This window comes from Amphibalanus amphitrite, unplaced genomic scaffold (assembly GCF_019059575.1).
Source record: "Amphibalanus amphitrite isolate SeventyFive unplaced genomic scaffold, NRLGWU_Aamphi_draft 000975F_arrow, whole genome shotgun sequence".
NCBI classification, from domain to species: Eukaryota; Metazoa; Arthropoda; class Thecostraca; order Balanomorpha; family Balanidae; genus Amphibalanus; species Amphibalanus amphitrite.
This window is the reverse complement of record NW_024882469.1, coordinates 103,088-117,286: the sequence shown is the minus strand read 5'-3', so window position 1 is coordinate 117,286 and position 14,199 is coordinate 103,088. Positions and strand designations below refer to the sequence as shown.

Sequence of the window (14,199 nt, the reverse complement as noted above, 5' to 3'; positions counted from 1 at the left end):
GACAAGCAGTTTTCAGTGTAGTTTTGTGTCTTTGATGTCATCAATTGGTGTCATTATTTTTCGTCAACTAAAACTTATTTGAACTTTCCATTCAATCGACTCAATCATACGAGTCACTCTAATTTTCGGGAATCAAATCAGTCAACAAGTCGCTAAAGTCAAACGAGTCAGTCAACCAGTCATCTCGAAAAGTCAATCGACTCAATCCAATCAACTCAAAATACGCGTTGAAACAAATCAATCAATTCAATCGACTTGATTGGTATACAACCCTGTTGAGGACTAGCGGCAAGGTGCCCTTCTGTCGATGGCCTCGTGTGGTGCGCTGGGTGTCGGACGGACCCCACCTAAATCGGCCGCTACCGGCCGCGCCATGGATTACCGGCACTGGAGTCCGGCCGGCCCTGAGTCCGAAGACAAATTACCACCGCACCGGTATCAGCTACGTCGATACGGGGCATCAATTGAATCGCCGAGCACGCCTCTGCCACGGCAGCCGCGACGCGATAGGCCCGTGATTCAACGGCACGGCTTCTGTCGGTGCGATAGGGCCTGATTAAAAAGGCAATTTACTGATTGACATGTCCTAAAAAAATATAGACACATGAAACCATGTAAATTATGGCCCATGGCAATGTCTTTTCATGAACCTTTTTGTGATTTATTTCTTAAATGGCAGGTTACAATACTCTGCAAAGCACCAACATGTCATATTTGCAAAATATGATGCAAAGGGATCCTTTCGCTACATAGCAATAGTTTTGTTCTGTTAGAGGATTAATCACATACTGTCACCCATAAGTATGCCAACAGGGCAGACTGCAGACTGCAGAGGAGTATCGACTGTCGTGCCCATGTAATACGTAGCCAGTCAGACGTCATTTTAGCTGACTCTTGTAAACGAGGTAAGTTGTAAAAAACGTACATAATTTTACAGGGATAAGTCCTATATTCGTATTACCTACAACTAAGGACAGTGCCTAACCTGGCATGGATGAGAAATGACGATGAACCCTGCTAGCGTTGGACGTATCTTGCTATTGTTACCTTGCACCATTCCTGCACTTCACGGATTTCTCTGAGTTGTCGGCACTATGTATTTGTTTCACTGAAAGATTCCAGCACCATACAGCACGCTTTGTGCTTATTCTACGTGGAAAATGTCGATTGACCGTCGTTTCGTTGTGGACTTGAGACAAATGCGACTTACATTTTGGTTTGGAAACACATGCAGTAACTTGCCAATAGCAAACAAAACATCAATAACATGAAATAAGTATTAGAAAGACATTTTTCGCCAGGGACATAGCATTATCGTTTTGAGCATTTCGATATCATTTTGAGCTAAATTACTCATTTAGTAACGAACATGGAAGAAGAAGAACCACTTTCCCCGATTAGCGCATGGGTTTATCGACAGCTAGAAGGTCGTGAAACACTAAAATGGCTTGTATCTCACGTCTTTATATATGTGGGTATGGTGGTACTCATATGTGGATACTGTATAATTGGTGCGTTCACATTTCAATACTTGGAAAACAGTGCCATTCACGAAAAAAGAGCAAAAGAGGGAAAAACGAATTGCTGGGAAGATCTGAAAGCGGAAGTATTATCTAACCGAACGCTAGTGCTTCACCAGTTATACAACAGAACTTACGGTACGTTATCAGCCACAGCGTATGCGTTTAATATATTTTCTTTCGGAATGCAATAAATGCTGCAATGTTCATAAAGTAGGTAAACAGATTGACATGAACAATAAACATGTGTACTCGTAGGTACTTGTCAAACATGGTATAGCCGTTTTTATAATAGCCATTACCAGAAGTTAAGAAAAAAAAATCCAACAGAAAGTGAACCTACCTATTGATGGATAGTAATCCGCAGAAAAGCTTCTGACGTTGTTATCTTAATTCCTAGGATTGAGCTTTAGCAGCTCGGGTTCTGGAAAAAGTAACTTTAATGTACATACAATGTAAATTGAATGACTTTCTAAGGTGTAAAATATTTTCAGAGGAAATTCTGTCTTCCCATGCTCAGACCAGCATGAAGGATCAGACGGACAAGGAGTTGCAGGACAAGCTGGATAAGTGGCTGTTCTCGGTGAAGAAGATTGTGCTGACCTACGAGGATTTCCTCGAAAGTCATCAGGAGAGAAAGGCGCACTGCAAGGAGGAGCTGGCCGTCGGGGATGACTGGGAATTTCAGACCGCTCTTCTCTTCGCCTCCACGGTCGTAACAACAATCGGTATCTAAGGTTGGGAACGGGCTACTGCTAAGGCTGATTTTGTGGACGACTTCCGAACGGTTTCGGGTTTTAATTAATGTCCAATGCCCATGCCTCTCCGATTGAGTTATGATCATTTGCTGTTCACATCCTGTTTTTGTCAAGTTTATTTACTGTGGATTTATTGATTAGAATTAGATGAGAACCAATCATGTTTTCTGCTTCGCTGACTGCTGGCTGCAATTCATCAAGCATGTGTGTTCCAATCACTCATGTCAATCAATCACTGTCAGGTGGCAGCACCACCTGTACTCGAACTGCTCCGGTTGTTTTTCAATAGAAAAACACAATTCTAACGAATAGTGTTTGTCTATTTCAAACAGCCTGCGGTTATGGTTAACATTGGAGAAGCGTGCTGCTTACTGCCTATGCTGTTGCTGACTCTATCCTGACATCGACAGGATACGGTAACCGGACGCCGCAAAGCTGGCGCGGCCGTCTGTGCACCCTTCTCTATGCCATGCTGGGCGTTCCTCTGATGCTCTTCTGTCTGAGAACCCTCGGTCGAAGCATCGGCCACGGCCTGGATATGCTCTACAACATGGCTCGCGATTACGCGGCACGTCTGCGCGGGACCGACTCTGATGATGAGAGTGAAGAAGGGTACGCCTCACCGATGGCCCACCCTCACCAGGACTCGGACGCGGCGGCGCTGCCTTCCATTGCGCTGACGTCCGAGTCTGCGGCGGACAATCCGCGACTGCTGGCAGCTCCGGACGGGGCGGACGGCGCCGGGTCGCCCGGTCAGGACCAACACCGCGGCTCACACTCCCGAGAACAGGCGGTGAAACCGTCCGCGCGCGCCCTGCGCATCCCTCTGGCCGTGGTGTTCCTCATCACGACCCTCTACAGCGCCATCGGCGCCGCGCTCTTCTCTCACTACGAGCGCTGGTCCTATCTGGATGGTTTCTACTTCACGTTCATCACTCTCTCCACCATCGGCTTCGGCGACCTGGTGCCGCGTGTGCTGACTGACGAGCAGCCCGACTACCACGGCACCCCCAGCTGGTGGGTAGAGACCTCCTACGTGCTTTACGTCATGGTCGGCCTCACCGTCATCCAGATGTCGTTCGAGCTGACGCGCGAGACCATCAACCAGCAGTTCTATGACCTGGGCCGCTCGGTGGGCGTGCTAGACAGAGAGCACAGCCACGCCAAGAGGGAGGCGCGGAGAGAGTCGCGGAGACAGTCGCGCAGGGAGTCGCGCAGACCGACGTATGACAGAAGAAAGAGCAGCCGGAGACACCGAGATGATAGCACTCCGGGCGGTCTCCTCAAGTAAGTCGCGTTGCGAATATTAAACACTAAAATTGTTGTCTTAAAACGCTACTAAATATGATAAAAATGGGCATATGTTGCGATAAAAGTAGTTACTTTTGATAACTGTTCCTTTCACTGGAAATGACCTAATTTCTCAAATGAAGTAAATGGTCATCAATTTGTTCTTCATTGATCGACGGGTGCTAACTTTAAAGTTGGTTGAACTTATGCTGACGGCCCTTCGAAAGTTGTAGAAAGGGAGCGGCCAACTGACAAATGCACAATGTACGTCTATCAGCTCTTTTGAGTTATATTTTGTCTGATCAAATGCATGATTACATAATGCTTACATAAATCTCTAAGTCATAGGGCTCAGGGTAGACGGTCTTCCGTTAACATTTACCGGTGATTGCTCGCAACCAGTCTAGGACGGGGATATATCTATTTCATTCTTGTACAGGTGAACTTGTAGGTGAACTTAGTCAAGATGGCCAAGGTAGGTAGCTCCTCCAAATTGATCACATTGCATTAAACAATTTTTGAGCATGACTGCTTAGAGTTCAGCCTCACGACTGGCTGTCACTTATCATTCTGGTCAGTGTCACTCATGTCAAGTGATCTCAAATGTCAGGCCATTGACCCATACGTTACGTGTTGCCTTTAGTAAACAGCCTCAGTCAAAAACGGTTCGGAGGGGTCACTGGATTACATTAGCTAGCCATTAGCACTGTCGCGCTACACTGATTAAATAACGCTTTAATCTCCTTCGGAAAGTTCAAGTTAAATGTTCATCTCAGATGAACTAAGATGACCTTACCACCTGACATTTCCTGTTGTTCCATCTCGAACCAATCTGACCAATCTGACTCCTCCATTCTCATCGACTCGGCTTCAGGCCCCCGTTTAGTGGAGGTCGCCTCAGCTCTCTCGGGGGCGGCTCTCGCTCTCCCAGTATGCGATCAGCTGAGATGGGCCCGGCTTCTAACGACAGTGCCGGTTCGGCACCCCCAACGGAGAGACCCCGCTCAGCGCGACCCCGCAGGTAGGTAAACGCTTGGCGAGCGGTGAACGTAATTGGTGCAGATGGGTGTATCGCGCGGGTTTTTGCCATGTTTTAACCCGCGACCTGGTGGGGGGGGGCTATTTTTTGCCCCCCCCTCCAGACTTTTCGATATATCTCCAGAACCGCTGTGCCGATCGTCACTAAACTTTCAGTACCCTCCCGGACATCAATTTTACACATTGTGACCAAAAATTTTCCAAAAGCTATGATAGGTTGGCCGGAAATGACGTCAGAGAGACGTCATGTTCTGCCGTTTTCGACCCAAAAAAGGGTTTCGCGGGAAGAGCTGTCAGGCCTATAGCTTTGCAAATACAGAAAAATGATAAGAACATAAAAGCTGTAGAATTGAAAGGGCTACAAAACTGCTATCTCGGATTTTTGAAATTTTTGGATTTTGACCCCTAAAAATCAAAAAATATATTTTTTGGATATTTTAGTCAAATAATCCAAAAAGTTTTTGAATTTCGCAAAAACCGGAATATATGTGATAGTCCTTACCGCCTACCATCCACATACCAAATTTTAGATTGATACCTCTTTTTAGACGAAGTTATAGCGAAAAAACTGTTCAAAATTGATGACGTCAAATTTTCAAACTCAATTTTTAGCAATTCTAGACCCCGTATCGCAAAACAAAGACCATTATTAGACTCCCCGTGACGAGCTGCATCGAATCAATACCCATTTTATGCAAAACTATCAACTTTAAAATTTGACCTTTTTTGGCCTGACCTTGACCTGACCTTGACCTGACCTTCACCAGAAAGTGACCTAAGCCGTACCTGATAGTCTTATAACCAACACCATTGAGTTGGAAATGAAAAATTGGCCATAAAACATGCATCACACAACCTTAGTAAAGTTAGGTTCATGTGACCTGACCTGTGACCCTTGGTGACCTGACCTGTGACCTGACCTGGTATTGTCAGTGACCTCTAATAGCAACATATCTACTAGGCAACTGACGCCCTATCGCTGATTCTCGACAAAGTGCGTTTTCCTCAGTGTTATAGCGCATTCCCTAGTAGACCCGTGAACGGTGAAACATTTCATCTTTGACCTGACCTGTGACGTCATCGGTGACCCCAAGGTTAATGAAATTTGGTTTCCCTCGACAAATTTGACAGGCCTTTCGAACGCCGTTTGAATTTTGCGGACCCGTCCAGTAGTTTCGGAGATACGAGGGGGGGGGGCAAAAAATAGCCCCCCCCCACCAGGTCGCGTTATAAACAGACCCCACCAGGGCGCGGGTTAAGATGGGTTTTTATGAAAGATGGCTGGCTGATGTGTCGCAGTGAGTGATAAAGCGTGAATAAGGTTTCGGTAATAAGCAGCGAACAGTTTTGCTTACATGATTGAATGGCGATGCAATTATTATATGTACTTGCGAATGTCTTAATAATGTTGCGTCCTCGGTTTCTATTTTTACAGACCTGATCATGGACCAGATTGATCACACCTGCCCTGGCTCAATCCTTGTTATGATCGCTGGGTGAAAAGGAAGCTCACAATGCATGACTTCGGCGCCCTCGTCAACCGCTCTGGCGCAAGTGAAACGTCAGTCTGCGTCCACTGCTCAGCTGTTTTTACCTGAATCTACACCATCAGAGGCTAGCCAGTGACTGGCTGGTCCGTTTTAGTCCAGTGACAATATCGGACCGCCAGCCGTCAGCAGTGGCTGGCCTCGCTCTGTCGATCGGTGCCAAAGAGGCGCCGTGAGGGTTTGGACGTCGATGTAAGCCGCAGCGTGACCGGGCCCGCTTCTAGCGAATGTGACGCCAACTGAGGACGGGTCACGGTGGTATAATGGATATTACACTGCAATGTGGAAAGATCTCGCTCATTTTGTATGAAAATCGCCCTAATTTACCATCAAGGCAGATATTAGTGCGCTGGGCCATCAAAGATGGATGCAAATTGCCACTCCAGAGTTCGAGGAACTACACGGTTTATTCAAATGTGGGAGCGTCTTATGGCACGGAACAGGCGTCCTGATGCTGCCACCATTAGCAATGGATGGGGACAGTGTAATCAGCCGCATGCACACACATTATAACTAAATAGTTACCGAGGATTCGCTGTGTTTTCAACCATATTCATTGGGAGAAGATGACTGGAGCTGAAAGTGCCCTCGGCACGTTTCATTTACGGCTCTAAGGACGCTAAAAGGAATCGGGGATTTATTCGTCTATCCCTGATCATACTTTGAAGGCACACGACTCTCTTGACCAGCAATTCTTCTGCAATATCGAGCTACCAACATGTTTGATATTTAAAAACATTCGGATTGATAAAGTGGCAGCTTGGTTTTGAAGTAAAATGAAATGTGCGAACGACAAGACAACGAAATCAATGAGATTGCTGATACTTTTTTACCTATGGATATCATTGCATATGCAGAGTAACGTTTAATAGTCTTGCATAACAGTGGTCACTGGCCACCATACATTTGATACAAACGATTCTGTGAACAGCACTTCACCACCAGAAACCAGCCCAAGTCATTTCGGGACAGCTTTTCAGCCGTTAGGTCACCTGGAGCTCGGCTGGCTCAGGTCAAGCACACAGTTGTCTCTCCCCCGTGTCTCTTTCCTGCTACTTCTTGGCAGCCAGAGCCAGGGCACTGATGGCCTTCAGCGCAGCCTTAGCGTCGCCGGCACAGTTGAGGAACGAGTGAGTCAGCAGGTGATCGGTAGAGGCGCGCTTCTCCACGTCAACGGTAAGACTCGCGTCCAGGAAACTCTGTGGGGGGGGGGGGGGAGAAGAGAAGTTAGAGGGAGGGGTGGAGAGGATGGGGAGAGAGTGAAAGACAGACAGGCAGACAGACAGACAGACAGACAGACAGACAGACAGACAGACAGATACACACACAGAGGCATGAAAAATAATAAATCTAGGATCACACTTAACATGACACATGCATCTTACCCGAAGATGTCCGGAGATCTTGGTGCCAGCTGGCAGACGCGGTTTGCCGAGAGTGGCGATCAGATAGAGAGCCCTCACAGGCGCCTCGTCCAGATAGGGTGGCTCTCCGGTGATCATTTCGATAACCATGATGCCCAGAGACCAGACGTCGATCTTCTTGCCGTACTGCTTACGAAGCACCACCTGCGGAGATAGGAGAAGCGTTATGAATAGCGTAGGAAATAAGCGTATGTTCACTACCTTTAGACTGCCCCAAATTAGCCCAAAATGAATGAAAGATGCGCTATGTCTTAAGTGGGCGTTGGTAATACATCTAGTCAGTTGCAGCATTGTTTTCCTTCGTGATGAGTCTTCTCCGAGTCCCCGTACGCACCTCCGGGGCCATCCAGTAGGGCGTGCCGACCTGGGTCTGTCGCTTCTCGTTGCCCTGGATACTGGCGCAGAAGCCAAAGTCTGTGATCTTCACAGAACCGTCCTTCCCGATGAGGACGTTGTCAGACTTTATGTCGCGGTGAATGACGCCCTGCGTCGGAAAGTTGCCCAGTCAGAGTGGAAATAACGTAACAAAGACCAAATAAGACGAAACAAAGGACCAAACGCAGCCTATGTTTGGTACTGTTGATGAGCGTAACATGTTAGACGTCAACTAAGCCCTGTGGATACGGTGTACATATATGTAATGATGCGACTGAAGTCAGTTTAGAAGGCCAATTCACCCCATTTTGCCTTGTTCCTACATCACGCAATGCCCTTCAGTACCGACCCTGTTGTGCAGAAACTGGAGACCTTTGAGGACCTCTCTTGAGACGGCCGCTATCTGGGGCTCCTTGAGTCTTGTGGTGCTCACCACACCAGTCAGGTCACCGCCCTCTAGCAGCTCCATGACCACCTAGGGGTCAACGGGTCATCTAAATCAGGTCACCTATACTGAGAGTGAGGGGTCAGGTCACCTAAGGTCACAAGCTTCCACGGGCTGAGGTATTAGCGGGAGTTATATCACATCAGCGCGAGGCGCGGAGGGTCGGCTAGCCTGACAGGCCATAGTTGATAGCTATACAGCAGACTCGTTACGCAACAACTCCCAGGTTATGACGCTCACAGATATGGTGGATTATGACAGACGAGAATAGTCATTACTAGCACTAAAAGAATAATGAAATTATGGTGACTGAACGCTGGAATATAAATCACTGACTGATTATTCAAACTATAGCCACAACCGTTTCCTCATCACATGTTCTTATACGATATTACATCGCGTAGGCAGAGCACCAAAATTACTGAGTCACATTGACGCGCGTCGACTTCCTCTCTTATGACTTATCGGGTGATAAATGACGTCAAACAAACGCTACACAGCTGGCATAGGAGTGCAGACACACACATATACGAGTGCGATCTCGTATTAATACAGAGGAAGAGAGAGAGAGAGAGAGAGAGAGAGAGAGAGAGAGAGAGAGAGAGAGAGAGAGAGAGAGAGAGAGATAGGGAGAGAGAGAGGGAGAGAGAGAGAGAAAGAGGGAAAGACATAGCGAAAAGATAGAGAGAGAGAGAGAGAGAGAGAGAGAGAGAGATAGAGAGAGAAGGAACAACATGAAGGGCAAGGGGAGAGACAGAGAATGGCAGACAGGCAGACAGACACTCCCACAAGCCACCACCCCGTATTCCAGCCACTAACGTAGAGGTGCCGGTCGGCGAGGTACGCCTCGAGGAAGTTGACCAGATTGGGGTGTTTCATGTCGCGCATGACCTCGATCTCTACGAGGAGCAGCGCTAGACGCGGCTGCCGCTGCAGGTCAATGTCTTTGACCGCCACCCGGTCTCCGGTGGCTCTGTTGGTGGCCAGACTGACCACTCCTGAGGCACTGTGGGGACGTTCACTCAGTGTTAGCTCGGGGGAGGGACAGAGGTGCGTTGGACCAAGCTGTCATTAACTGGATGGATATTATACCTACAAGAGCAGCATGGGATGCTTAAATGCATAATTCGATTGATAGTTATAACTAGTTGGTGCCAGCTCCTTATTTGAATCTTACTCAAAACTACCCACACATGATATCCTGTGAACCATCCTGCTCATAGCCCCACCCTAACATCACCCCACGCTCTTACCCCGATCCGAGCGTTTTGTCGATCACCAGCCGGTCCTCGAGTGTCGCCTGGCTGCACATCAGTCGCAGCTGATCATACACCTCTTCGTCCGTGAGCGGGGTGGCCTGGCGGCGGGGCTTCGGCACCGGTTTCTGCTCGGGAGGACGCATGAATATCACACATTTGTGTGATGATTTAGACTTATCACTTACATGGGAGAAGATACAGTGGTCTCACTTTAGAATAGGCCCTCGACATCTAGAAAAAAAAAAAATATTCAGTCGAAATGCCTACGATTGTCAATCCGTTCGCCAAATTCGAATCCGAACGCTGCACCGCACTACGCATGAGTACTGCGGCACAGCATGTGCCAGGCGTCGATGAGGGTGACATCTAGCGGCAGAGAATGAAAGCTTGACAAACGGCAGCACGCGTCTTTTGAAGTCTCTTTAAGGTGGCCGTCAATCCAATTGTAGCTGTTGATACCTGTGAGATGTTACTTCCTAACTTGCAAAGAAAAAATCACAAACGTCCATGGTGCATATCTAAAATGCGGCGTATGGTTATCGCCCATAAAGTCTAGAGTGCTTACTTTTAGAGTATTTCATGTCTACATCTACTGCATTTGATTCGCCACTAGTCCATCGAACACATTCGCAGTATGCAATATCGGCTATCACACTTGGTCTGGCCGTCACACAAAAACTATAAATCTGTCACTTACTGGGGATCGTTTTGCTGATGTTGGTATGAGACAGGACGAGGCGATACCGTCGGACGTAATCGTTGACAGCTCCGGCGGGGCGGGATCCGTAGGTGGCACAGTGTCCACTGCAATGCCAATCAGCCCAGGTCAGCACCATTCGCCGTGAAATATTGACACAATCAATGCCAATTTGACAGAAGACATGCGAATGGCGCCAGTAACGATTCGAGTTCGCCTTTGTTTTGATCGTTTTATTTAATGCACTATTTGAATCAGTAGGTATTGTGCCGTGGTAAGTGGATAACATATTTTGTAGGAATGGCTATCGATGCAAAAACTGCATTTGGTGACCCTTTTTTTTTTGCATTGCTAACCACCTCCTTTGCAATTACAGAATGTGCTTTGATGCATGGAAGGCGATGAAATATGTGCTGCAGTGGCGGATCCAGGGGGGGGGGGGCAAAATGGGCATTTGCCCCTCCCAAACGGCATAATTTTAACATTACGCCTATGGACGAGGCATGGAAAGAATCGATAAATTGTTATGGTTTGCCCCCCCCCCCCCAAAAAAAAACTCTGAGCTGGATCCGCCTCTGGACATACATACCCAATATATTGTCCATTTCTTCAGATTCATCCTGTATCGCCTCTTCATTGGCTATATGTATGTGTTTATATGGCTCTTTCTTCTTTTGTTTATTATATTCATAAAACTTCAGTGCATTGATGGCCGCAGAAGGATTATTCTTTTGTTCATCTTTGCTGAAATAAAAACGAAAAGGTAAACGTAAAACCATATGATTATCTATTTTCTTGGGTTGTAAAATTGTGAATTAAACGCAGTCAGCAGCCATTCTCATACAAAAATGAGCCGCAATATAACGGCCTTTTTCACGACGGCACATCGTTGGTAGCATTTGGTGCGATTAGGTCAAATTTGGTAGGTATCTATTGATCAAATAAGGTAGGTACGGCTCTCGCGAGATTAAGCGGTAGGTTTTGCACTTTTACATTTCCGGTTATATCTCAGAAACTAATCGATCTACGATAAAGCCATTTTACACGATCATGGCCGGCTTGTGAACAAACAAGTCGATCGCATCTTCAACACTTAAACGCTTAACCCGCGCCCTGCTGGGGGGGGGTGTTTGAACACCCCCCCTTGTGGTTTTTCGCGAATATCTCAAAAACGGCGGCGCGGAGCGCCGCCGTTTTTGGTACACCTTATCATACATCAATTCTACACATGTTGTGGAAATTTCAGACCAAGGTCATTCAAGGTCAGGTCACCAGGTCACTTAAGGTGACCTCACCTCATAAAAAGTTTCAATGTCTGTCAGAGCTACACCGAGTGACCGATCGCTTTGAAACTTTCAGCGATTGCTTAGAGCATTAGCATGTACAAAATGTATATCTCAGAATTTTGATATCGATGACCTAAGGTCAGGTCAATTTTGCGACCTCCCCATTATAAGTCAATGGGAGAAAATTGAAATGCGCCTCTTTTGGACGAAAGACATTATAAATACTCCCAAACACTGAATTACAAGTGGTTTAGACACACTGAACATGAAAATGGTGTCCGTGACCCCTGTTTATGCCCTGAGGTCATCTTAGGTCACGAATGGTATCTAACAGTTTTTCGCAAATAACTTTTGATAGAGGCATGCTAGAACGATGAAAACCCCTTAGATGTGTTCAGCTCGACGATACGGATCGACTGATATGCAACATGACCCTTTCCGGTCAGGTCATGACCTTGACCTGAGGTCAAATTTTCAAGTTGACCTTTCAAGGTCAAGTTATAGTTCATTCGATGCGTCTTGACGAGAGGAACACGATGCTGGTAAAAGTAAGCTCGTACAAGGCTTGGGTCAAAAGTTATTGCAGAAAGACTGTTTCCGAAAAAATCTGCTATTTTTTTAGTTTTTGCCCCCTGCAGGCAAAACCGTTGACGTTAGGTCAAATCTGAGAAAATTACTCAGAAAGGGCGTTAATAGGGCTATCGAATGCGCTTTTCTGCGGCGCTGTAGCTCTATTGGTTCCCGAGTTATGCGTTGGCTTCTTGGAAATTGTCGACATTCGACCTGAAAATCGGCGAAATTTTGCCTTCAATGACCTCTGGTGACCTGACCTTTGACCTGACCAAAAAATTGACCGAAGTGATTTCCTCATTATTTTTTACGCTCTTTCGAACGCCGCCTTCCGCGTATCGCTACGTGGCCCAGGAGCCGAGTTAGAAGGGGGGGTGTTCAAACACCCCCCCCAGCAGGGCGTGGAAATCCAGGACCCCCAGCCGGGCGCGGGTTAAGACGACAAAGATACAGCCTGAAGTACACTAAATTTTATAGGTGCAAAACCTACCGCTAAAGCCCGCGAGACCTGTACATATTTGATTCTTCGTAGTTCTTAGTAGTAAGGGCATACTACTTAGCTGCTTTATCATACCTGATTTATAAAATCACCAGACATTTTCTATAACAAATGAAATAAATGCATGGTAGGTATGAAGATATATCCTGTAAAATAACTTTGGTTAGAGCAAATTTGGTTAAATTTGGCCAAGTTTGGTGCATTCGCAAGATAAGCGTCGTGAAAACGGCTTAGTCTGTCCATCCAGATTCGAGACACCTCGGGGTGAACTAAAACTGGCACATGAGTCCCTTGAGGTAAAATAATCAAAACCATTCATCGGCACTTTCAACCACTTGACCAAGAGATCAGTCAACAAAAGTCACTGAGCCGAAATAAGCACAACGGATTTTGGCCCAACCAGAAAGTTAGAACGCTGAAAATCGCGCTAAAAAAGGCTCGCGATTACCTGAAGCTCCTTTCCCATTATCAACTTTGCCTTTAAATGTCACGAGATGACCTTAGGTCATTAGGTTTCGCCCAGACTCTGACTTTTCCTCAGAGTTTCAGTATATGTCTCAGAGTCTCAGTTTTCCCCAGAGGCAGACTCACAGTTTTCCCCAGTGCATCCCAGTATGTCTCAGAATCTCAGTTTACCCCATACTGTCAATTTGTCTCAGACACTCGGATCATCTCACCTGATGAACTCGTCAATGACCCGTTTCCAGGCGTCGGGCAGGCCGGCCAGACCACCATCTTCCGTCCGTTGCACACTGATGGTGTGTGTAACGTCTGTGGGGAGCCCGATCTGAAGCTGGGGCGTCGCCAGCTCCCGGCTCGGCCGCGGGTGCACCAGACTGCGGCTGAACCAGCCCTTCAGAATGCCCGACATGACCACGATGAGGGGGCGGGAGGGCTCGCCGCTGCTGGAAGTGCGAGAAAAGATAAGGATAGAAATGCGACCGGACAAGTAAAGACATCATAGCAGTCAGCAGTAGCTGTCCACTTTATTCATATCCCGAAGTCTTCATGACTTCCTAATTTGCCCCTCTCCCCATCTCTACGAACACTAATCTCTCTCTCTCTCTCTCTCTCTCTCTCTCTCTCTCTCTCTCTCTCTCTCTCTCTCTCTCTCTCCCTCTCTCTCTCTCTCTCTCTCTCTTTCTTTCTCTCTCTCTCTCTCTCTCTCTCTCTCTCTCTCCCTCTCTCTCTCTCTCTCCCTCCCTCACACATGAAACAGTGTTGCCTTCTATACAGTCTCCCACCCCTCCCGTACCTTTCAGCCGACCTGTTATCTTCACAGATTACCACCACCACCACCACCACCACTACCAATACCAACACCAGTCGCCAGTCGCCAGTCGCCACTGTCAACTGCACAGGAAATACGCCAGAGACGCGCCACGACGCCGGTGACACTATCGCCGGACCCGCTTCCGGCAGCAGACTGGCGCGGGCGGCGGGAGTCGTACTGTATCGCGTGCGACGGGGATGGTCGGAACTTGGAACTTG

At 47.3% G+C, this 14,199-nt stretch overlaps 2 protein-coding genes across 6 annotated transcripts; one reads left to right on the top strand and one right to left on the bottom strand.

Annotated features, from left to right (window-relative positions):
- The first annotated feature begins 1,177 nt into the window (after window positions 1–1,177).
- Window positions 1,178–6,684, top strand: LOC122368784 (TWiK family of potassium channels protein 7-like). 2 transcript variants are annotated; one of them, XM_043343028.1, is made up of 5 exons: window positions 1,178–1,658; window positions 2,015–2,248; window positions 2,689–3,565; window positions 4,443–4,589; window positions 6,042–6,684. In XM_043343028.1, exons 1-5 carry the CDS (start codon window positions 1,370–1,372, stop codon window positions 6,061–6,063), a joined length of 1,569 nt encoding a protein of 522 aa, XP_043198963.1. In that variant the 5' UTR covers window positions 1,178–1,369; the 3' UTR covers window positions 6,064–6,684. The 2 variants fall into 2 exon arrangements, with proteins under 2 accessions (XP_043198963.1, XP_043198964.1); XM_043343029.1 differs by having other exon boundaries at window positions 1,200–1,658; window positions 2,041–2,248.
- On the bottom strand, window positions 6,542–14,101 carry LOC122368782 (serine/threonine-protein kinase PAK 2-like). Of its 4 annotated transcripts, none has more exons than XM_043343027.1 (10): window positions 13,964–14,101; window positions 13,386–13,613; window positions 10,943–11,097; window positions 10,354–10,460; window positions 9,651–9,781; window positions 9,217–9,403; window positions 8,302–8,427; window positions 7,912–8,061; window positions 7,539–7,721; window positions 6,542–7,352 (listed from the first exon to the last, which is right to left on the bottom strand). In XM_043343027.1, the coding sequence occupies exons 2-10, from the start codon at window positions 13,577–13,579 to the stop codon at window positions 7,206–7,208; spliced, it is 1,380 nt and encodes a 459-aa protein (XP_043198962.1). In that variant the 5' UTR covers window positions 13,580–13,613; window positions 13,964–14,101; the 3' UTR covers window positions 6,542–7,205. The 4 variants fall into 4 exon arrangements, with proteins under 4 accessions (XP_043198962.1, XP_043198961.1, XP_043198959.1 ...); XM_043343026.1 differs by having other exon boundaries at window positions 13,386–13,610; window positions 13,964–14,060; XM_043343024.1 differs by having other exon boundaries at window positions 9,651–9,784; window positions 13,964–14,059.
- Between the last annotated feature and the right edge of the window lie 98 nt (window positions 14,102–14,199).

What these genes read in the sequence shown, in the direction of transcription:
- LOC122368784 (XM_043343028.1), top strand. Translation starts at nt 1,370, where the DNA reads ATGGAAGAAGAAGAACCACTTTCCCCGATTAGCGCATGGGTTTATCGA. An exon ending in GTTATACAACAGAACTTACG is followed by an intron (nt 1,659 to 2,014) that starts GTACGTTATCAG and finishes AAATATTTTCAG; the next exon opens with AGGAAATTCTGTCTTCCCAT. An exon ending in CACGGTCGTAACAACAATCG is followed by an intron (nt 2,249 to 2,688) that starts GTATCTAAGGTT and finishes TGACATCGACAG; the next exon opens with GATACGGTAACCGGACGCCG.
- LOC122368782 (XM_043343024.1), bottom strand. Translation starts at nt 13,579, where the DNA reads ATGTCGGGCATTCTGAAGGGCTGGTTCAGCCGCAGTCTGGTGCACCCG. An exon ending in GTCATTGACGAGTTCATCAG is followed by an intron (nt 11,098 to 13,385) that starts GTGAGATGATCC and finishes TTTTTATTTCAG; the next exon opens with CAAAGATGAACAAAAGAATA. An exon ending in CATCAGCAAAACGATCCCCA is followed by an intron (nt 9,785 to 10,353) that starts GTAAGTGACAGA and finishes CGTCCTCCCGAG; the next exon opens with CAGAAACCGGTGCCGAAGCC.